Raw genomic sequence first — 24,071 nt, 5'->3', positions numbered from 1 at the left:
CCCTTTGTAGCGACCTTTTCGTGTGTGCAACTTTAGTTCAATAAACAAGAGCGTGACAAGAGTGACGGTTGTTCTGTTTCCCCGTGTATTAAATATGCAAATGTTGCCCCTGGTGTACATTTGTTTGTAAAAAAAAAATGGCAAGTTTGGGGTCCCATTTATTTATTAGTTTCCAACAGAATCTTATTAAACTTCGCATACTTACGGGCGGTGAGGCTTATTTTTTGTTTGAATGAAAAAATCGGAAAAGCGCGACGTGACACCGGTGAAAAAGGTCATTGAACTTTTCATGCAACATACATGGAATGCCTTTCATCTTCGTGGCGCGATGATTGCTGGGAGTAGTAGTATATCAACCAATCAGAAGGCAGCTGCATACATTCGCGCCAAAATGTGCTGTATTCCGCCATTGTAGATTTTCGCAAAATTTGCTTCACGAAGCCTTGAAAGAAGAGGAAAATCATGTACATTAAACAGGTAAGATATTTTTCCTCTCATTGATCGCTTTGTGTAGCTTTCTACTGAATTCAAACGCTGCAAATATATATTCTGACTCATCGAGTTCCATGCGAAGTTCAGTTCATTCGATTGTCGTGCTCAGTATCATGGCAAAATTTACTCCGAAATGTTTTTCTTTTACATGGTAGATGTTACCTTCTTCTTTTTCCTATTTTGATTCACTTGACTTGCTGCTGGCGGACCAAAGGCCCGGAATCGCTAAGTGAACATAAAAAAAAAGCTCGAAAAAGTTAAAGCCTAATTTTGGTTTTCAGTTCAATTCTGTCCTATTTCTGCAATTTGCATGTATCGGCAACTGTCTTTGTGTCATTTCATGTAAGCATTGTACGTTGTAAAATTTAATCGATATTACTTAGATCTTGTCAGCAGAATATTTATTTGAGTTGAACTGTATTATGAATTATTGCTTTATTAAAAAAAAAAAAAAAAAAAAAAATGGCATCACAAAGTGAAAGCAATTATTAATCAGTGTTCTCGCTGTTAAAATTAGCCGGTTTGAGCTCAGCATAGGTCAGTTAAGCTTGTGATAAAAATTATGTAATGAGTTTACATTATTGAGTGATCAGGGGACACCTTGTAAGAAAGTGTGCATTTTATAGGGCTAAAAAAAGACTTGAATTCCAACTTATCCTTTGCACAAGCAGCTCTCAAATATTGCTTCGTGCGGGCAAGTCTTAGTTTACCTTGATTACGATTTAATTGGCCGATGACTTGCCTGGGTCCTCGCTCTATCAGGCAAGGGAGAATGAAAAAGGAAAATCTACTTGCCCCGGACGATGGGAAATGCCTTTTTTTTTAGCCCTGCATTCAAAGCTGCACTACTATTTACCAAATAGAAGATAATGTTCCATGTTATTCCAGATAATGCATGCTTGAGGTCTTGGAAAACTGTTTGTGGATGCATGAGCAGACTGCAAGTGTGTTCAGCAGTCTTTCTGGTGCTCTACTGAGGCTAATTTAACTGGCCCAGTGGCTGCCAAACTTCTTGTGTCACTTGCCCAATGGCAAAAGCTTTTTATCCTAAGCAAGCAATCTAAGGTGGGTTCTTTCTTGTCCTGGTGGAAGTTCGGGAGAATGAGAATTGCTCTAGGATTACAACCCACAAGTGGGTGTTTCTGCAGCTATAACATGATAGTTGTTTTCAGCAGTTTCAGTGTTATGTTGCTTTTCCACTACATGTAAATACCATTTGTTACATTTGTTGGTTTGTAGGACATGTTGTTCCTGGTGCAAAATGATAACTCACTAGCATGTCATTCGGAATGCTACTTCCCTTGCAGGTTATCATTCAAGGCTTCAGAAGCTATCGAGATCAAACAATCATTGAACCATTCAGCCCAAAACATAATATCATCGGTAGGTACCAGTACTTGCTAGTTACTGTTTTGTTCAAAAGTGCAGCAGCTCTTGTAGGCTGCTATTGTTTTATTATTGTTGCTGCTGTTATTGTTTTAGGGCTTGGGGTATTGTTTCTGTTCTTTGTTCTGTTGTTCCCTTGAAGGGTATCCAGCCATTCATGTGAGACTTTACGAGAGCTGCTACGTGACCCATTATGTTTAATTTGCAATGTTTTGTGACTGTATTTTTTTGTCATCAGTTGGCAGGAATGGGTCTGGAAAAAGTAATTTCTTTTTCGGTAAGTGTTGCATTTTCATGACATGTACCTTAGTTATAGTTCTGCTTGCAAGTTTATTAGGGCAGATTTTGACAGTAGTACTTCGCTATAAATTTATGTAAATTAATGCAAAAAGCTTTCATAAGTCTTCATCACAAATGAAATTTGGCTTTTTAAAATGTAATTTACCCTACAGCATGTCTTGACCCAAAGTAGAAAGATAAGTTGTTAGAAGTTAATTTCGCTATGGAAGCTAATTATTCCATTACCTGTTGATCACTACATGTACATGAACCTGGAATTCTTTTGGTAATTTCTTTCCAGCCATTCAGTTTGTTCTCAGTGCTGATGAATTCAGTAACCTGCGACAGGAGGAACGGCAGGCACTTCTTCATGTAAGTTGTTTAGAATCTCTATACCATGTTTTAAGCAAGACGCAGTTGTCCAAGTACTGTAGCAACTTACATGTACTTGTGATTTAAGAGAGCTGGCACTGGGCAAACTGATCATCTCTGAGGATGATTTTGGCTGCCTGGTTTAAGCATCCAGAGGAAAGTTTTTGTTATAAGGAAGTTCAGTTCAAAAAGTTTTGCCTACCTGTAAAAACCAGTTGTCCTCAGGGCAGGAAAAAAAAAAAAGGTCTGATTGCCTGGGACAAGTGAATTTTGCTCTTGGGCAAATAAAAATAGAAGTTCAGTGGCCCAGTGGGCAAGTGATATTAGCCTCAGTAGTCTTGTGAGTCTGAATAAAAATGCCAGCTTGATAAATGATAATTTTCAGGCAGCAGTTAACCTTTAGTTAACCATTACATGTAGGTTGAAACCATGGATTAGTTAGAAATCCAAGTATACTTTGTTCGCATATGTCCTCTGATTTTCATACTGGCCCGTGTCTGCAAGAAATATTTTAGTGGGGGCACATGAAATTTACTGGCCCACTGGACAAGTGGATTTCAATTTTTTTTCCTGCCCTGTCCTGCCGAAAACATTAATAAAACTCCTGCATGTAGAAGTACTGCAATAGTTTATTTTGACTCTGTTTCGTATTGACCTTTTTTATGAAACACATGCTTGTAATTTTTATTGTCAAAAGTTAAGCACCACAGTAGACCATATGGTTTTATATCTGGTTGACATGCTGAAGAGTTTGGTCAATACAATTGTCCTATATCTTTGTCACTGACTCTTCCGATGATCGTTTTAGGCTATAGTTGGCTGTCCTTACTCACAAACATTCTACATGTAGACCCTCTGGGAGCTCCCCCACTCTACCCCCACCCTCTCCCGTTGCTCTTCCTTACTTAGTCTTTGTGCTATACGGCAAGTGTTAAATATTCATATGCATGAATTGTTAAAAGAAGTAGTTCTTTACATGTTTTTTGTAGGAGGGTACTGGACCACGTGTCCTGTCAGCTTATGTGGAACTCATCTTTGACAACACAGATAACAGGATTCCAGTAAGTGCATACATGAGCTTTCTAAGAGTCCTAATACAGCCTAAGCTACTGTATAACTACCATAACAAGACTGACAGTGAATACAGAATGTACATGACTGTAGAATTGTTACTGAACAACATGACTGGACACACAGATGTATTGTAGTCTAGAAAGTTAATTGTGTGCATTTTTTTTTTTTTTCTTTTCAATAATCCATTATTGTTATCTGTATGTAAAACACTCTTATGGAGTTCTCAAACGTCTTCAAAGCAGTTGATTTGTCTTAATGATTTTAGTAAGCCCAGAAACAAATCTACAGTAAGTGTTTTCATATTTTGAAAAAGTTATTGTAACATTCCCTCTACAGACAGCAATAAAGGATCACTTTTTTTGGTGTGTCACAATAATTAGTGACAAATATAATAATTGCATGTATATGTGTACAGATACAAGTACTCTTCTCATTGGTGTAAATTATGTTCCCCGGTAGATTGAGAAAGATGAAGTTTCCTTGAGACGAGTGATTGGTTCCAAGAAAGACCAATATTTTCTGGATAAAAAGAATGTAACCAAAAATGATGTCATGAATCTCTTGGAGAGCGCTGGTTTTTCTCGCAGCAACCCATACTATATTGTGAAGCAAGGCAGGGTAAGTCACTAAAAAGTTGCATGAAGTATCTCTGGGTTAATTTACAAACGAACAACTTACAGTTCCTAGTAGTCCTTCTTGTATAATTACCCTGGACATTGCTATTTTAAATACAGTACATGTACAACTTATCCCTGTGACTTTACAGTATTACTGTACAAAGCAAGAATCATGAGTTCTAAAGGCATCCACGGTCGAGTGTTGATCGATACCCTTGAATGATCCTCAATCGACACTAGATTGACACTCGATCAACACTTGATCGACTTCTTGGTCAAGAGTTGAGTAGGTTTTGCAGACATACCATTGATATTGATCGACACATATGAGTCGGTTGACACTCTGCCCGCTACTGACCGACTTTCCAGCTGATCAAGACATTGCTCAATTCTTGACTGAGTGTTGGCCGAGCATCAATTAAGATATCCATCAAGTGTCAATCAAGGGTGGATGGAGGGTATCAATCGACACTCTACCACAGATGCCTTTCCACATGTACACATGATCCAATTTCAGATTAATCAGCTAGCTGTAGCAAAAGATCATGAAAGACTGAAGTTGTTGCGAGAAGTTGCTGGCACAAGAGTGTATGATGAAAGGAAGGAAGAAAGCAAGAGTATTCTCAAAGACACAGGTACAAATGTACACGTACATTGAATCATAGGTTTTAGTGGATCAATCTCTTTATTATTCATGTATTTCTGACATTCTGATTAATGACTGTAACAAAAGAGAAGAGGGCACTAGCTTCTACAGCGTGCGTGGTTAAATTGACTTTTTTTTTTACATTTATGCCTTAATCTGAATGCACTTTTCAAATGTTCCATAGTTTACATTAATTCACAGTATATATATCTGTTAGTCTCTGCTTGCCTTAGCTGCTACTGTACTGTGTGGATATATGATTAAAGATAAGTGGTACATTTACTTTGGATGTGTAGATCTAAATGGACCTCTCTAGAATCATGGCTGGATATCAAGTAGAATTTTATTTTTTGTCTGGTTTGTAGAGGGGAAAAAAGAAAAGATAGATGAGTTACTGAAGGACATAGATGAACGCTTAGAGACACTTGATGAAGAGAAAGAAGAATTAAAGGAATACCAGAAGTGGGACAAAGAACGAAGGTACAGCAGAGGCAATCAAGCTCAAACTAAATTGAATCCATTTTATATTTGTGAAGACTGAGTGCCAACAGCATGAGACTCAGTGTAAACCGAATTCTCTTTCTCTTATATTATCATAAACACAACTAGAAGACATGTAGCAACATGGATTGGTGTATTGTTATGATGTTAAATGTTATTTTAGCATAAAATAAAGGTTAATGTTGGCAAGCAACATTTACACCTGTAGCTTAGATGAGCCCACACTCATCTCTGCGGTCCTCGACAGCACATGCCTTTCCATAAAAAAATTATTTGGTAAGCACTATTTAAGTGTAGCATGTCATGCGAGTAATCAGTTTCTCCCTTTTCTAAGTCCTGCAAGTTGTTACTTTGCTCTAAGTGTAACCCCACCCACCCACCCTCTTATCTCGTGACAGTTAGCATTTACCACTACTTCGAACCCTAGGGGAGTTTCTCTCCTTTCTGTTAGAGCTTCCTAAGCCCTCAGTTCATTCTTGTTAACTTTTGTTATTAATGCACAGCTCTAAATAACTTTTAATAAATTTTAAGGACGAGGAATTGCTGCCTGCGGCACCCCTTCAGTCCTGTGCTGGAGCCCCGTCAGGGAGGGGACATTTGTTCTCTGGCTGGGTTAATTTGGCACCATGTAATTATTCCAGCAACAATGTCCTCCTTGCAGTACAGGCATGGGGCCCCCCCTCAGCATAGCGCCATGTGCTGAGGCCCCCCATCCAGTGGGTTTTATCTGGTCGGTGGGCTGTTATCCGAGCCTTCCAGTACATTCCCTTCCCACTATTGCCCACTACATGGTCTTGTGTCTTTATTGCATGCCACAACATTAAACTGAGATCAAATTGATGTGTGACACAATTTTCCAGGTGCCTGGAGTACACCATTCATGATAAAGAGATGAGGGAAACAAGGGAAAAACTAGATGCGGTAGGGAAACAATAATGCTCTCTTTCATTATATTACATGTTTGATAGAATTGCCACTGACTATTACTGATGTCACACTCGGATTTTTAATCATATAATTACACCTGTGCTAATTGTTTTGGTAGTTGGAAAATTCCAGACAACAGGAAACAGATAAAGCAAGCACACTACAGAAGGAAATCAAAGATGCCAGTAACAAAGTCCAGGTTTGTTGTATGACATGTATTTATGAAGTTGTAAAAATAATTAATGGAAGTATCAGAAGAATCGTGTAACGTACATGTAATGTAATGCAATGCAACGCAATGCAACACAATGCAACATGACACGGAGGATGGGTGAGTAATCCTGTCGATTTAGTTACCAGATGCCTTTAAATTCCACATTGATTCAAGTGCAAACTAAGCCGTTCAAAAATCTTTCTTGTGAAAAAAATAATAACTTGAATACTGTTACAGTACTTGAAATCTACTGATAACTATCTTTAATTAACTGTCACTTTGTTTTATTTTGACTTGTTTCTTTTCATTTTGCACAGTACAGTAAGCCACTCAACACTTATGAAACATCATTTTCTTATAGTCTCTGTCCCAGAGCTTACGTGAAGTGATGGATCGCATGACAGCTGCAAGCTCTGAAAGACAACAACTTGATGAAGAGTGCCAGGACCACATAAAACAACGAACAAAACTGGAACTCGATATCAAGGACCTGGAGAGGAATGTCCGAGAGGACAGTACACTCAAGGTTATCTATCCTCAACTGAATAATTGAACTTGTAACACTTGCTTACATTACTTCCATTGACAGCAACATCCTACAGAGAACTTTTTATTATACATGTAATTGTGTACTCATTAAGCATCTGTGGGTGTTTAGCATGGGGTTTGTTTAAAACACGAAATGGCTAAATGATGAAATGGCAGTACGGTTAGCCTAAGATAAAACATTGTAGCTCTCCAGTTAGTCTAAACAGTGCTCAGGTTAGCCTAAATCACTGACTCGACAAGTGGTCACCTCGAGCTCTCAATAATTAAGGCCATATTCGTATCCTCAGTATTAGACTGGAACTAGCTTGCAACTGAAGCTAATGCGTGGAGTCTTTTCAAATGCAAATGAGATTTATCTCTTTTTAATGATATTTCCCCGCATGAGCCTCCATTTCAAGCTAGTTCCAGTCCAACACCGAGAATACGAATATGGTCTATTGTAATGGATAACCCTCGCGGACACCCGTATCCCACAGTGATTCTTACCAGTAGGTCCATTTTGTCATTTTGTGTTTTAAACACATCCCTTAACACGTGGTGTTTCCTATCATTAAACTGGCATTAAATGAGAAAGAGGTCCTCCAAGAGCTGACTAGAGTTGATACTAGTTTTTGACTGTTATGGCATCTCTTATTGTTGATCATAATAATTATGATCAACAATTAGAGATGTTAATTGTTATCTTTTATACTCACATTCTTACTTGCATATTCTCTAATTCTCAAACGGCAGTTTCCTGTTTGGTGATGAAATTCCAGGGCTGTATGTTGATCTGCAGTAAAGGAATAACTTACAGTCCTGAACAGTCTGTCTTTCCTTATGCAGGTACAACACAGAGAACAGCTGATGCGGTTGGAAGAAACCATTCAATCCAAAGAGGAAGAACTGGGTGAACTGTTACCCACTTACAATCATCTTAAAACTGAAGAAACTGAGTGCTCAGCAAGGTAAGACCACACCCAAATCCAATTCACCCCAAGCTAAAGAAGGTCCGATAAAAAAGCCAGTATGAAAGCCTGTGGTGGGTGCCTGCTGCTGCTCATTGTCGCTCTTTGTCGCTCTTTGCTGGGTTGCCAGAATTTGTCAACCATGGTGGTCAAGTTTTTTCTAGGAGCTTGCTACTGAATGTGGTCTCCCCCAGATTGTCCAGCTTCCAACTTCCACTTTGGTTTCGAGTTGACCCATTTTATTTGAATCTGACTCTAACAAAACTGACAACACCACTTTCTGTGACAGATTTCCAACCTACATGTAACAAACTTGCAGAAAACATCTCCTCGCGGTGACTTAAGTTCAAAGTCATATGATCTAGTGTATGCAACAACACTTGAAATAATATCAATTTTAGCAAAATGTCCTTCACATTACACTTAATTGAGCAAACTGTGTTTTTAGTTAATGTCTTACCAAAACTGCCCCAGTATAAGACTTGCCTGTCCCTCTCAAACAATGGGCCTACACCAGCATGTTCAATGAATATCAAAATGCTGCTGTATTATTTCTTTTCAGTGTTTCAAATTCCATGAAGCAAATTTTTCAAATGTTACAATTTATAGCATTGCATACCAGTGCACCAGAACCTTTGGCATGACCCTAACTATATTAGCGATTTTGGTTTTCTATAATTACTATATGTTGCCCAGTTTCCATTAGATTATAAAGAAATTAATGTGCAAATTTTCAGGATGAAAGTGTGTGAGAGGAGACGTACAGAGCTGTATGCTAAACAGGGCCGTAAAAATCAGTTCACAACAGCAGAAGCCAGAGACAGGTGGATCACAGAGGTAAATTGAATTGGTGATAAACACAAAGTTACAATAAGTTGCCTGTAAGATTTTACTTTTATTATAGTAATAATAACAAATATAACAGTTTTCAGTTGAATGTTTAAAACCAAAACCAAAGTAATCACTCTGGCCAATCACAAAGGGCACAGACAATACAGTGAACCAATCAAAACTCGAAGTAATTAGATGTACATGTACACTGTAGCTGACTTGAATTGAGGGAAAATGTGTGCGAATGAGTCACAGTTTGTATTTTTCTGCCTTGAATTCTCCATTATTATTTTTTTATCTTTATTTGATCTTCTCAAAATAGTAATAGTTTATGTGATAATAAAAGTATAATAAAATTTATGGCTCTATAAAATGATATACATGTTCTTGTAACTGTTCATAAGAAAAAGATTGTACAGTATGTGCATATGTACATTGTTACATTGTACCTGTTGTTTACAGGAGAAAAGCTCCCTCTCAGAATCAATAGCAAACAAAGAGTCACAAGTAAGTACAAACCATGTTTTGATAACTTTTAGAGAAAGAACAATTCTCACATCCTGTAAAGCATCTATAATGTCATTAGTTGGCAATACACTTGAAAAGTACATGTACGGAGGTGTCAGTTTTCTTTGTAATTCTGTTGATCTATACACTACCAAAAAACACATCTGTTTCATTTTGCCTTTGTGGTACATGAACATGCTTCCTCTCTCTTTATTTTCTTTTGTTCAAATTTAATGTGCGACATTATTTATTACATAATAAATAAAACAAAATAACCTGTTTTGATAAAAGGGATGTTCATTTTGTCTTGTAGATTCTGGGTATCAGAGCTGAGGTTGACAAACTAAGGACTGCCGTACAGGAGCTGACTGTTGAAATACAGGTGCCATCTAGACTGTCATAACATTTGCCATTGATCAGCTAATTCTGTTTTATATAATTGCACTGTATGGTGTTTTCCATTAATTTTGTCTACTCTTCATGTAGAATCAAGAAGGGCAATAATTTGCATACTTGTTAATTGACACCAAGTACTTGTTGGTACCTTTAATTTATTTTGGCCTCTCTGTTATGTTATTCAGGAAAGAACAGACAATGTGGACAAGAGAAGGCAAGATATTGAAAAGGCAAACAAGAAACATGCAGAATTGAAAAAGCGGAGAGATAATACTACCAACAGAAGAAAGTAAGCTGTTACAATGTAATTCTGAAATTCCTAAAAGCAATTGGGCACTGATTTTACATTGTTACATTGGCATAAGCATGCACTCAATACAGGTATGTATGTCAGTAAGTAAGGAGAATGTGAATTTAGGGTAGGAGGGTAGGACTGAATGGGTCACATACTGTGTTAAAAATTAATGTTAAATGTTCACCTGCATGTTGCATTATGCTTCAATCATACTCTCAGCTTGATTGTGAACCTCAAGATCCTATTGATGTTCGTGTTCATGTAAGACGTAAAAATGTTTATTCCACCCCAGAGAGTTATGGCGAGAAGAGGCAACAATAGAACAGAGCATGCAGAACACTAGAGAAGAGCTGAGTAAAACAGAGAGGAACCTAAGGAGCACTGTTAGCAAGGTACTACATGTAATATTACTTATAGTCAAAGTTTAGTTGGTTTTTAATAGAGTAATAATAAAAGCATTTTGATTAAAAAAGAATGAAAATATAAATAAAAGTATAGAAAACTGTTTTTCTTTCTTAACAGTATCCTATGCGTTTAAAAGAGTGAATAAAATTAATGATGCAAAAGAAGTTGTCCTTGCTTGCACGTAACTGATGGATGGGCGAAACAAGTTTTATAATGTAGCCACAAGTTAATGTTGTGCAAGGAGTTGCATAAAAGTATACTGCAGATGATGTACTCCATGTTTGAACAACACCAATAGCAGAGATATTGATTGATGCTTCTTCCAACTCTCTTGTACATGCAGGTTGATTTGTATTTTAATAGTGACACTGAGATTGTTGTTGATTTTAACAGCATGTCAGTAATGGTATTGACACAGTTAAAAAGATTGTTCAAGAGAGAGGCATTGATGGTGTTCATGGACCACTTATGGAGAACTTTCAGTGTGATAAACAGTTTTTTACTGCAGTTGAGGTCACAGCGGGAAACAAGTAAGGCATCTGCTGTTATAAATTGTTGTCTACACATATGGTGTATTGTTATGATGTGCATGAAACAGCCCTGACCTTTGATCAACAATAGGACCACTTCTTTCCTTTTATTTTCTTGAAATAAAAATACAGAACAATCCAGACCACCCTCGTCTTTTGCTCTTGTTTATTGGAGGATTGATATGCCCACCTGCCTTTCAGACAAATCAGTCAGAAGGGCTGTAGCCAGAAAAAAATTATGACCGAGGCAACGTCCATCGTTAAATTCTCTTCCTAGGTATTTAGCAGTGTTTTACTTCTCCCCTTCAAACCAAAAACCAACAAAAACAGAGAAACAAATGAGTGAGGCAAGTGCCTTGGTTTGATTCATACTGGCTAATTGGCCCTGATCAGGGTTTCAATAAGGGCAGAGCTCCAGGCAAATTGACCGGCTGTGAGAATAATTTTGCCCACACCTGGTTTGGCCTTCTAGAGGAAAGGTCCAGTTCAAAAAGATTTACCTGCCTGCAAGAACCAGTCGCCTTCCTGCTGAAAACATAAATGAAACCCTAATCAGTTAATAATGTATAATGTAAGAACAAAATTACATAGTTACACTTACTATACATGAAGTTGTGCATAATAATAATAATCAGAATTCTGTAGATCAAATAATGATAATGGTGTCCTTGAAAACTGCCTCGAACATCTCCTGAGAGACTTCTATACCACAGCAATTTTCTAACTCACTTTGTTTTACATGTATTTTCAGGCTTTTTCACATTGTAGTGGATTCTGATAAAACTGCGACACAAATCTTGTCCATCATGAATAAACATAAACTACCAGGGGAAGCATCATTTATGCCACTAAACACACTACTGAGCAGGGAACAAGAGCACCCCACCTCTCCAGTTAGTAATACTTTTGTGTCGTAACTTCAGACTGTACTAATAAGAACATTCAACTCTGTACACAAATTCAGTGCATGTTTAGTGTAGTTAAATTTTTGTACAGCTGCTGTAGTTTTAATCAGAAGACACATCTACATTGTAGTGTCTTGCCAGGTTGTTGCTTTTCTGAACAAATTTTGCAGGCAATTCATGCACGCAGATCTACACGTGCATGTACATCAAACTATTTGTTCGTTGTTGACCAACATGGACACCGTGAGAATCTTTATTGTAGGTCAAATCTCAGATACACCTGTCATAGAAGATATGTTCAATGTGTACCAAGAGCATAAGGTTACTGTAGGCAACAAGTTCACATGTACTTTCTATGACTGCCAGATGTCAGAAGAACATGCTAGATCATCTATGTGTTGTACCAATAATTTTTGAGAATGATGAGAAGGTTTTATCTATGTGTTCAATTATTTTATTTCTGATGTTTGGTATTTTCTAGGATGCCCTTCCAATGATAAACAAATTGAGGTTTGACGAGGCATTTAGACCTGCCATGCAGTATGTATTTGGTAAAACTCTCATTTGCCGCAACCTTGATGTCGCCTCGCAGTTTTCCAAAAGTGAAAATCTTGATTGCATTACGTTAGAAGGTATTCTCAGACATCAAGCATATTTGTTATGATCAATAAGTAGTGAAAAAGTTCCTACATTTTCTTTATTTGTTTATTGAAGTTAGTAATTTCTTTTAACTAATTAGTGCAACTGGAAATATAATACATAAATTTACTGATAAAAGAATAAAACATGGTACAAACGAAACTCTTTTTGCAATGACAAACGGAATGCAAATAACAAAGAACGTTCTCCTCTCTCACTGAATGTCGCTGGAATCGTTTTGAAACAGCCCCAAAGTAACACACAGAATAAGAGTCGAAGTTATTCGTTTTAATTCAATTGTTTTTTTCATAGTTTGAAATGTTATATACAATCGTTACATTCCCATACAAACTCTTATATTTACGATGTTACGCAATGTCATATAATAAAGGTCACGGCTCCCAAGGATCTTGAGATACAGCTGTGCCTGTGGAGGAAATTTTTATTTTTTGTAGCAGATCAATATCAGTTTCGAGATTCAAATGTACCAAACAGAGAATCGTTTGTTACAGGGGACCAAGTTAGTCGGAGAGGTGCGCTCACCGGTGGTTACTATGGAAACAGAAGGTCTCGCCTGGAGTTACAGGATAGCATTTGGAAATTACAGGAAAAAGTGGAAGGAGAAGAAACAGAGAGAGATAAACTTAAGGGAGAATTAGAGAGTATCCATTTATATTGAATCACACACTTTGCATTACGATTAAATTTTACTCGTCTGTGAGACAAGTACTGTAATGTTTTCGTGTTTTAGTGATTGATTTATTATAAGAGACGTATTTAAATAGCCTTAACAGATTTCTAGAACTTGATTCTGAAGTAACAGTTGTGTTGGGAGAATTACAGAAGGTGGAAACACAACAAGTACAGCTAAGGTGAGTCTCGCTAGAACCTCTTAAAAAAAAATGCATATGGAGACGGTTTTTAACAGCGCTGACCATATTTATTTGATAATCGCAGGACGTATTTACACTTTCTGGTATTATACATGTAGTGTTGATGTAAATAAATTAGGTAGCTAACACAACAAATGACATTACAGGGAAACATACGAGAAACAGAAAATTGATGTGAAGGCCAAAACGCAGGAAAAGAAAACAGCTGAACGAACGTTGGTGTCAAAAGTAAGTAACATCCTTATTCTTTCTTTTCTTTTATGTGCATGTACATCCTATATTTTTTAGTGAATAATTTTAGCAGAGCTCGTGCGCCGCGAAGCTTTACCAGCGGAACACCATGGATAAGAAAATCTAACCATGCGAATAATTTTGGCTATGACGTACTTACGGTGGTTGATGTAATCAACCGTCTGCCCACTACATGTAAACCACTGTGTAATGACTGGAATGTGGAATGCAAGAAGAACTTGAGAAGTGATATATTAAGGCTCTCTTTAACTTGTTTGTTATACATCTGTAGGAACAAGGACTGTCACATTTTGAGGTGGATTTAAAGTCCATGCGTAGCACCATGAAAGCTTTAGAGGAGGAACTCGGTACTGCTTTGGTTTCTCAACTTAATGCAGAAGATCAACAAGAGGTATGGCCTGCGTTAATGTCCTTAATTTAACCAAACTGTAACAACAGTTCAAATTTTAAACTGTAATCTGTTTGCAAAACTCAAAAGGTTGCAGGAATGGCTGTTTCTGTTGTTCTTGTTGTAATATAGGGCTAGACATTTGTCAGTTATTTTATGTACAGTACATTCATAAAGTTAATTTGTTACTCAAGACAGTAACCACCCACATATATTAAGAACATCAGGCTGAAAGTTGGCCAATGAATTTATGAGAACCAATTCAGCCTAATAAAAGGATGCCAGAATAAGAACGCACTCATATTATATTACTATGGTATTATAACATTATTAGTATTAAGTAATAGTATTTATTTATTTATTTCTTTATTTGAAATTTATTTTTAGCGTATTTCTTAGTAATTAAACATTGTATGTTAATTACGCCTCTAGCAGTCTTTAAAGTATAGTATTTCTGAAACAAATTAAAGAACATTTTTGAGAACATCTTCAGGCTGATTTCTCACTAAGTACCTGGTAAATAAGAACTAGATCAGCCTGAACCCTGAAATCATAGGTTCTTATATGTGGGTGTTTAGTTTAGTGCTTGTACAGCCTTACCTCTGTTTCTTTCTCGCATTTTTTAGGTGGATGATTTAAACAGTGAAATTGTCACACTTCAAGAAAGATTGAAAGCTTCTCTGTCAAAGAGAACGAAGGTGAATGTTTTTGTATGAGAATAATGGTAATAAAATAGATAAAATTAGTGTAGATTACGAACTTTGAAAACTGTGCGCTAGAGCTGTAGTAAGATATAGAAATATGGGTTATTGACCAAGTGTGAGGTCAAGATGGCTGGATATTGGTCAAGTTTCTTTTTTTGCGAGTTTATGGCCCGAGACGGAGTCGAGGTCCATAAACTCGCAAAAAAAGAACGAGGCCAATATCCAGCCATCTTGACCGAACAAGCTTGGTCAATAAAGGATTTATTATATGGCTTTCGGGAAAATTTTTCTTGCGGGACACGACGGGTAGTCCCGAGCGGGCAAGGTAGCTCCATCTTGCCCGCTCGGGTAGCCAATCACAGCGCAGGATTTGATTCATCATGCCCGCTCACAGAGCTAGCTGTAAAATAATTATAGTTATCGTTGCAACTAGTAGATTATTGTTTTGATGATCTCGTTTGTTGACCTCAGACACGTGATGTTATCTTCATTTTAGCTTGAAGCCAAGAAGAACACCTTGGAAAATGTCCTAAACAACAATTTAAAAAGGAAACGAGATGAGCTGAAACAGGTTTGTCGAGGGGTTTTTCAGGCCCTGTCCACACTACGTAGGATTTAACAAACGCAACAATCACCGCTCATTTCGGATTTGTTTTTGAGGAAACCTCGGTCAGGGAAATCACGTGATTATCGTGACGTCATGGTTGTCGAAAAGCTCTATTTTCAAAATGTTTTCCGTTCACACGTAAACGCAAAGCCGGCGTTTTCAAATTCCTCCGGTTTGAAGAGCGTTTTCGAAAAGCTCCGTTTTCGGTTCGGATTAGTGTGGACGGTAGGCGTAACCGTAGAAATATAGTTGCGTTTTCAAATTTCTCCTGCGTAGTGTGGACACTGTGTAAGACACTGTAGATGTACATGTAAGACTCGCAGTTTGTAATACTAAATACTGTAATTGTATTTATAAAGTTGACCTGTCACTTGGGGGTAAGAATTGATTAAGTCCGCGGCTTAAGGTCATTCCCCAGTACTGCATTGCGCATCCCTACTGCGCATAATTTCACGTGTGATTAGCGCGCGCACATTAAAAAATGGCGGCTTTTTCTTTACAGCTGGACCTCGCCATAGAGGTAAATCGTCATTTTCTCGCAAACGAGTATGGTGACCTATCATTTTTTTCTGTTGTTTTGAGTTGAGTAATCAATTTCTCTGTGTAAAATAAATATGGACCAATTCTCAGTGTAGAACAAAAAGCAATCGTCGGAAACGTGAATTTAGTAAGCAATCGTGACTACTATCATGGTGCTATTATAAGGATTTATATGAGTATAAACAAGGTCCTGTTGCTCCTAAGTGAACATGGGGACCCCTCAGTTTTATTTCAAAATTTAAGTTCTTATAATATAAACAATCAATAGGCAAAGGTTTACAAAAATCTCAGTGTAGGTTCTATTTCAGTGGAATGACCTTAAGACATTGGGTTTCTTCAACAAACTATAAACGTGTACCTGGTGTATCTGGCTGAAATCGTGCCGCTGAATGATATGGGAGTATAACAGAGCTATGTTTCCAACAGGCTTTAGAAGAAATTTCACTTGAGGACCGCAATCTACAACTGGAGACACTTAAGGGTGACTTACACACAGTTATAGAGGCTATATCTCAAAGTTCAGCTAAACAAAAAGGTAAGGAGCTCCAAGTAAAGTAATTGTCAGTGAAACATCTATACATCTACCAGCGAATGCGCAACTGGAAAAAATCAGACCAACTTGTTGTGCATCTACTCGGTGTCGAATAATAATTTTTATTATTGCATGGTTTATAGATCTTGTCTCACTGTACTTATATCATGTCCTCTGCAGAACTTGAAGGAGAAGTGAAAACTTTGACCAAGAACAAGTCGGAGCTACAGACATCGTTGGATGAGTGGAAGGTTATACAGATTAGCAGTCTTTTTGCGTTATTTTTAAAATGTGTCTTCTGGATTTAGTTTCTGTTTGCCTGCTTTCAGTAGTTTAGCAGCCTTTTCGATCAAGGTAGTTGAAACTGATGGAAAGTGCTCAGCTACCGTTATAATACTTACAAAGTTATGGACGGAAATTGAGTTATAACCCAACGTTATTGAAATGTTTTTGTGATGAAAAGGCAGCCTGAAAGTGATCAAGTCACAAGAGTCAAAATGAGCGAGAAACCAGCTCACAACAGATACAAGTCAACTTAACAATTTATTGAACCTTAACTTGTTAGAACATCGAGAAGCTAAAAAGAGATGCCATTGACGACGATGCCAAACACATGGAGAAAATAGCTCACAAGAGGAGTCTACTTATGAAAAAAGTAAGAATCATTAATGTATGACTGCATCAAGTTGTTTGTCTTATCTTTAAAGATTTCCTCACTTGTATCTTCGTAATAAAAGCCATATCGTTAATTACGTATAATTTGTTTAAAGGAGCTCATTTTCAGCATTTTGAGTTAAATTAACTACCCGCAAAAATACCTTTGAGGGAAACCTGAAAATAGTTGCTTACTGAGAGAGAAAAACACCAAAGAACTCAAAATGAACCATAAAAGAACAAGGATGGTTGAGGACGGAGAAGATTAACACGGATTACAAGCGACGAACTTGAAAAATTTAGCTCCTTTAAGAAAAAACAAAGCATATGGAGGCAGAATGTTGCACCTCTTGTTGTTTGCTTAGATTGCTTTAACGATTTTCGTTTGTCGTTGAGAAAGGAACACAAAGCTGTTAAATTTATTGTGTTTTTTCGGCCTAACAAGACTGATAAAACATAGAAATTAAACGAATAATGAAAAAAGCAGTAACAATAACGACAACCAAAAAGGGAATTTCAACTGTTAGCCCATCTGGATTGAACCGTCCAAGTTAAAGCATCCAAAGACAACAGTCTCTTCTCAGACTTGGGTGCTGAATCAGTCCTGTCATTAACGAAATAACAGGGCGTCTCTTCATAAATGTATGTGCGGCTTAACAAACTGACGTCAGTTTATCATGCGTCTGTTCAGTTATTGATCATGAATTTCGTGAAAACATTGTCAAAGTAGCTGTGGATCCGCAGACTACTTTGACAATGTTATGACGAAATTCATTGTCATTAACAGGACAGACGCATGATAAACTGAGATCAATCTGGTTTTTACGATAACAAATTGTCAAATTGTCCGCTCTCCCTCGTTGACGCATCGCATAAATTATAAATTCATGTCTTTACGCATATTGACAATGAAAATTAGCCAATGAGCGCGCGAAAATTTTGACATAGGAAAGTTATCAGACAGAAAAGAGCGAATTGAAGCTCATGTGAACGTTAAAATGTTGTTTGTTGAATGCAATGGATTTCTTTTTTTCTATTTGAACAGAAAGAAGAATGTACCAAGAAGATCCGTGAGTTAGGCTCCCTTCCTGCTGATGCATTTGAGAAGCATCAAAAAGCTCCTGTCAAGACGGTAAGCTGTAAATGATTACCAACCAACTAAGTCTTTTGTTTCGTTTATTGTGTAAGGGAGAACTTAGAGCGGTTTACATTTGAGTGTTAAAAAGTAATTGGTTTTGCATTACTACGCAACAACATTGGGTTAAAAAAAAAAAACTCGCGCCAATTTTTCATCCAATCAGAAGTAAAACTGAAACGTAATCATAACTCGCTCGCACACGCTTTCCCGCGTATCGCGTCAGCTTCATGTATTTACTTCAAGTTTTGATTGGTTCACTGTATTGACTTTGTCTTTTGTGATTGGCCAGAGTGATTACTTTGGTTTGGTTTTACGACAACTGAAAGCCACTCTATAGAAACTGTTCTGTTGGTATCGATATTCTGTGACCCTAAAAACACTTGCGTGTCCATTTTTAGTCTGTGTAAAAGTTCAACCCTATAGCAAATCTCGGACGGGCTAAACAATGTGTCTCAGATCAGGCGTTTAGAAAGACAGGCTGATTTAATCTTATCTCAAAACTTAGTGAACTTCAAACAACTAGATAACGCGTATTTTTTGTGAAGGGTATTAGTTTCCAAACAAAAAATTCACCCCATAAATAAAGAAGAATGCACACTGGACTTTTTGTCGAAAGGGCGTTCTTTAAACTACGTTTGACACTACTCGAGACATTGTCTAAGTAATTTCGTTTGTCATTGTTACGAGCTCGGACATATAAACATCCCAATACATGGTCTGCCCAGTTGAGCAGTTAATAAAAAGTCATTTTTGCTCTCTTTTCATTTTACTTGTACTTATTGTTAGCTGTGGAAGAAGTTGCACCATTGTAATGAAGAGCTCAAGAAATACAGTCATGTGAATAAGAAGGCGCTGGACCAGTTTGTAAACTTCTCTGAACAGAAAGAAAAACTAATGAAAAGGAAAGAGGAACTCGACAAAGGATACCAGGTAAAGGAATTATTTTCCAATTTGATTATTTTTTCCGTGTCAATCTTCAGATCATCTCAATCACTCGTGCATTTTGACTTTCTCCTCTTTAGTTTGTTATTACCTGTTTGGCGTTTTCTTACCTTAGTTGAGTATCATTTTGAGACTTCGTCCCATAATTATGAAGTCTATTTTGTTCATCAATTAAAATTACAGGAGCTATATCACAGATGAAAGGTTTTGTTAGCTTGTTTAATACAATCCATCCTGGGCAATCTTTGTCTTTGTTAGCCGTCCTTTTTTTTTTTTTTTTTCCCCTCCGTTTCTTTTTACTTTGGTGTTTTTCTACCTTGGTGGATTTTTGTTTTGAGGCCGTATCCGACCGTTTTAAGAGAGTAGAAGTAAATTGTAATGGCTCAATCCTTGGTAAGGTAACTCCTTCAATTGATATATCGTAGCGTAGCTATTTTGCGCTGAGCGTTTTGAATGTATTCTTCACACGATTGTTTTCTCCAGGCTCTTTAATGTTTTTTCTTTGATTAGTCAATCGTGGACTTGATGGATGTCCTTGAGCTCCGAAAGCATGAGGCGATTCTGTTCACATTCAAACAGGTACTTAGAAAATGAGTGCACAATTCAAACATCAAGCTATGGATCAACTTTCGACTTTAGTTCAACTGTTCTGAGCTCACCAGTTGACTCAACTTCGAATTAGCTTGCAGTTGTACCTCACTACCTGAAGCGGTATTCGTATCACAGAAAATCAAAACAAACGATGTATTTCTTGTTGGGTTCGGGCCCAACTTTGGATCGGGGATGATTCCAACGTCGCTCTATACTTTCATCAGTTGAGTTCAACACGACGGAAATGCGACAGTCGACAGTCGATAGCCCGACGACAATACGACAACACGGAGTAACTACGATAGTAGCAAGATGAACTCCGATGATCTTCCTCGCCCCCAAGGTAGCCCGCACTTCTGTTTAAGGACTGCTTTGTTTTACGCTAGCGAAATCCTACTCTTTGGTTGTTGTACTAAAATTGCGTCTTATTGTGAGAGAATATTTGGGTGAAAGTTACTGTTTGACAACCAACCCAGCATTTAGTCATATTCTCTTGTATACCTTCCAAGTGTAAACCCACAAGTGTTGTTTTTGATTCAGTTTGAACATAGTTTCTTGCTGATGTTGTATGTGTTTATTCTATCAACAGATGTCTCACAACTTCAGTGAGGTTTTCAAACAGCTCGTTCCTCATGGGAAAGCCACTTTGGTAATGAAAACAGATCCAGTGGAACAAGCGGTAAGAGGCACTTAGCCACTTGTTAAACCTCCTCATAGATTATAAAGTCGATGGTAAATTTTTATGAAAAGTAGCGAGTAATCAAAACCCTGGTATATACTATTGACGGGATCCAAGCGCAAATACTGAGAGACACTAACGCGAGCACAAGTAACTTTTGCTGTTGTTGTTATTGTCGTCGTCGTGGTCGTTGTTTGATCCCTGTGTTTGCTCAGGGATCTTAAGCTTATGCTTGTGTTACTGGGAAAAATCAGGATTCTCTGAAGTTAGATGAAGATGCAATCATCTCCTGCAGATCGGTTATTCGTAGTTTCTGCAGTGTATCAGACCTCCCTTTTTTCCACCACAAACAATCACTGATAATGACCCTTTGCGTTTTATCTTGTGTAATAATGGGAAATTAGGAAGAGGAAGAAGACAGCGAGGCATCTCAGTCGCAGTCCCAGCGGTCTGTACCTCTTGTGGATCAGTTCACTGGAATAAGTATCAAGGTAAATAAATATCATCATTATTATAAACACAATTGCTCCGATGGCTCGTCTTATACACTGCTATCTTGCTGAGTATCATGTGAGTTTTCCTCTTTGTTCACAGACAAATAATTGTGGTTTCTTTAAGACCTCAAACCATACCCAGTCTGGTTAAGATGTAAAATTATTAAGCTAGGTTTACAATTCTAGTATGAAAGGAAAGTCATATACCACTATTAAGGTCGCTTTATTTCTCTGGTGTAAACGGGCCGTCATACTTTGTATGCCACTGATGAGCTTACTTGAGAACTCAGACAGCACATTTAAGCTAGATTGAATACTTCAGTGTGGATGTGCAGTTACGGAACAACCTTTAAATTAGCTAGACACTCTAGTGTGAACTGATTACGATATTCTACTGTTTAACTAGTTTTAAAACTCTATCGTCTTTTGGACAATCATACCACTCTGGTATGAACAGTCATAGACAATAGTTAAGCTAGCTTAAAAACTCTAGTGCAAAACGACTACCATGGATCTGTTTGTGTCTTTTGTGTCTCTACTGTAGGTTTCTTTTACTGGGAAGTCCGCTGAGACTCGTGAGATGAACCAGTTATCAGGAGGACAGAAGTCTTTAGTAGCTCTGGCTTTGATATTCGCCATTCAGAAGTGTGACCCGGCGCCTTTCTATTTGTTTGATGAGATTGATCAAGCGTTGGATCCTCAGTTCAGGAAAGCTGTCGCAGGTGTATTTAATACTCCAGCGTAGAATCTCAGATTGTTACTGGCTGATATTAAGGAATTGTACTGTTGGAAACAGTATTGTGGAGTGTAGTGCTTCGAGTTCGATTCGGCTGCGTAGCAATAGAGAAGGGCGGTATTTTTGTGTTCGATTTTGAATGTGGGATTTTAGTGTGGTAATGTTTTGTGTGAGATTGTGACTGTGGGGTAGGCAAAGATACGTTCATGTAGGCCAAATTGCGACTGTGGGACCGGGGTAGGGAAGGGTTGTGTGTTACGCGAAGCTGTGCTGTGCTTGGGGTGGGGGAGCGGAAGCTGGAGAGGGGTGGAGTAAACATAGTTAAATGAAATTTAACATAGTTAACGACTAGGAGCTAGTCTGGTCAGTAGCGTTTTTATAGGCGGTTGTCAGTGTCTTGGCCGTCTGTGAGCGTTTGGTTAGCGCTTGGTGCGTTTTGTAGCGTTTGGTATAGTTCAATGAAATTTTACATAGTTTATGACCAGGAGCCAGTCTGGTCAGTAGCGTTTTTGTAGGCGTTTGTTAGTGCCTTGGCCATCTGTTAGCGTTTGTTTAGCGTTTGGTGCGTTTCTGTAGCGTTTGCAACAGTCATATGGTCGTGAGAGCCCTGGGGCTGACATTGTCCAGCGGTATATTTGGTTAGTACATGTGTTGTCGTCCCATGTGCTCGCAGTGTGTTCATCGCTCTGTTAGTGTGGCGTTGTGGATTGAATTATAGTTTAGCGGTTCTCGGCGTTCCCTCCCTATCCCCCCCTTTCTTTTCAGCATTTTATTTGATTTTATTTATTTATTTATTTATTTATTTATTTATTTATTTATTTATTTATTTATTTATTTATTTATTTATTTATTTTTTTGTTTTTTTGTTTTTTTGTTTTATTATTATTTTTTTTTTCCACCAATGCCGTCTGGCTTGAGTGTGACGGGTGCCTGTAGGGGGCTTGGCGCGGGGGGCTCGTGGCTTGGTTGCGGGTTGGGCAGGCCAGTCGGGTGTTCTAGCGCCCTGAGGATGTGACTGCGGTTGCAGCCCCCGGGCTTCGTAGGCACCTTCACTCCACTAGCGACTTGGGCGTTAAGGAAGGCTAGTATTTTATTTAAGGGGTGCTGGTAGATCACAAAAAGCGCGGCTGAAGAAATCTGCAAGAGGTTGGAATGTGTTTGATTTTATTATCTTTAAACGTTTATCATTTCCGAGTTGAAAATTTGCGAAACGTCCACCAACTAGAGTTACACTGACGGCGTTTTCCTTCTTTTGTCTAGAAATGCTTCGTAAGTTGGCTGAAAAAGCTCAGTTTATCACCACAACCTTCAGACCCGAGCTATTAGAGTCCGCCGATAAGTTTTACGGCGTAAAATTCCGAAACAAAGTCAGTCATATCGATGCAATAACCGCTGAACAGGCCAAAGACTTCATCGAAGACGACGCTCAGGAGAAATAGGCACAGTTCAGTGACGCTTACTTCAAAGAAGAACTTGGCGTGAAGACGCATTTGATTCGTTACTTTGGCCTTTGCCATGGTCATACATTTCGACGTCATACATGTACACACGAAAAGTACTTTCATCCTCTGGATTATATATAGGATTTGTGAACAGTCTATATATGATTGTCCGAGAGTTTAGTGTCCCTTAGCGGTGTTGTTGAGAACAAACAGCACCATTTAGATTTTATCAGAGTTATACGTTATAGTGCAATGTTATCATTCACCTTTGTCAATAAAAGTGACATTGTATTCTGCACTGTGTTTTAAGGTCAGTGATGTAAGACAAAACGAGAAGCTTAAGGGACTTGATGCGAAGCAAAGTTTTTGACGTACTTAGCGGTGTTTTATTACATGTACTTAGGGAGTTGAAGGAAACCACGACGACAAAAGCAACGTCGCTAAACAAAAGGTTTAGTGAGTAGAACAATGGCTGTGCACATACGTTATAATTCTTGGTACATTTCTTTACCTTCCTCTGCAAAACAACAACGTGAAAATTACATTGTCTGGAGAACGTGAACCACGGTTGCTAATTTTTTAACTTTCTATTTCAAATTAATCGCTGTGTTCCAGATTCAGTTTCGTGATAATTTTGACAGCGATTAACAAAGTAAATAGCCTCAGAGGATCGCGAGATTCGTAGGTAAAATATAAGTTCATTTTTTAATCGACATTGTCCTCGTGTCGCCGTCGTGGTTACCTAAACTCTCTGGTACTGATGGTTGATGCAACACTGTATCGAGTTTTTGATGAACAAAAAGGTAGAAAAACGCTAGTTTGGACAAAAAAAAATATTTGCTAGTTCTTGGGCTTCATTCAACTAAACTTTTCATGTGTACTAACCCGAGATACGCCGAGCTGACAAAGATTCTTGAAGATCTTTTACCGCGACCGCTAGTCGTTAAAGCTCTTAAAAGGGCTTATA

At 38.0% G+C, this 24,071-nt stretch overlaps 1 protein-coding gene across 1 annotated transcript; it reads left to right on the top strand.

The window, feature by feature from the left end:
• The first annotated feature begins 356 nt into the window (after window positions 1-356).
• LOC110061981 (structural maintenance of chromosomes protein 3-like) lies at window positions 357-23,395 on the top strand. The gene is made up of 36 exons (XM_089295901.1): window positions 357-477; window positions 1,800-1,875; window positions 2,117-2,155; window positions 2,459-2,529; window positions 3,519-3,590; window positions 4,063-4,221; window positions 4,738-4,855; window positions 5,232-5,346; window positions 6,228-6,288; window positions 6,413-6,493; window positions 6,870-7,034; window positions 7,883-8,004; window positions 8,742-8,841; window positions 9,298-9,342; window positions 9,656-9,724; window positions 9,924-10,027; window positions 10,326-10,425; window positions 10,832-10,968; window positions 11,720-11,861; window positions 12,355-12,505; window positions 13,025-13,174; window positions 13,315-13,384; window positions 13,552-13,633; window positions 13,929-14,048; window positions 14,672-14,743; window positions 15,246-15,320; window positions 16,323-16,431; window positions 16,609-16,679; window positions 16,994-17,083; window positions 18,128-18,214; window positions 19,007-19,150; window positions 19,673-19,741; window positions 20,343-20,432; window positions 20,837-20,923; window positions 21,471-21,648; window positions 22,923-23,395. The coding sequence occupies exons 1-36, from the start codon at window positions 463-465 to the stop codon at window positions 23,099-23,101; spliced, it is 3,615 nt and encodes a 1,204-aa protein (XP_089152027.1). The 5' UTR covers window positions 357-462; the 3' UTR covers window positions 23,102-23,395.
• The last annotated feature ends 676 nt before the right edge of the window (window positions 23,396-24,071 follow it).

Source organism: Orbicella faveolata, unplaced genomic scaffold, assembly GCF_042242905.1.
Source record: "Orbicella faveolata isolate gen_17 unplaced genomic scaffold, um_ofav_v1 contig_1, whole genome shotgun sequence".
Taxonomy (NCBI): domain Eukaryota; kingdom Metazoa; phylum Cnidaria; class Anthozoa; order Scleractinia; family Merulinidae; genus Orbicella; species Orbicella faveolata.
Note: the sequence above shows the minus strand (reverse complement) of the source record. Positions and strands in the feature narration are given on the sequence as shown.

Coding starts and splice junctions, on each gene's coding strand:
- LOC110061981 (XM_089295901.1), top strand. Junction 14,049..14,671: donor ATGCAGAAGATCAACAAGAG/GTATGGCCTGCG, acceptor CGCATTTTTTAG/GTGGATGATTTAAACAGTGA. Junction 21,649..22,922: donor GTTCAGGAAAGCTGTCGCAG/GTGTATTTAATA, acceptor TCTTTTGTCTAG/AAATGCTTCGTAAGTTGGCT.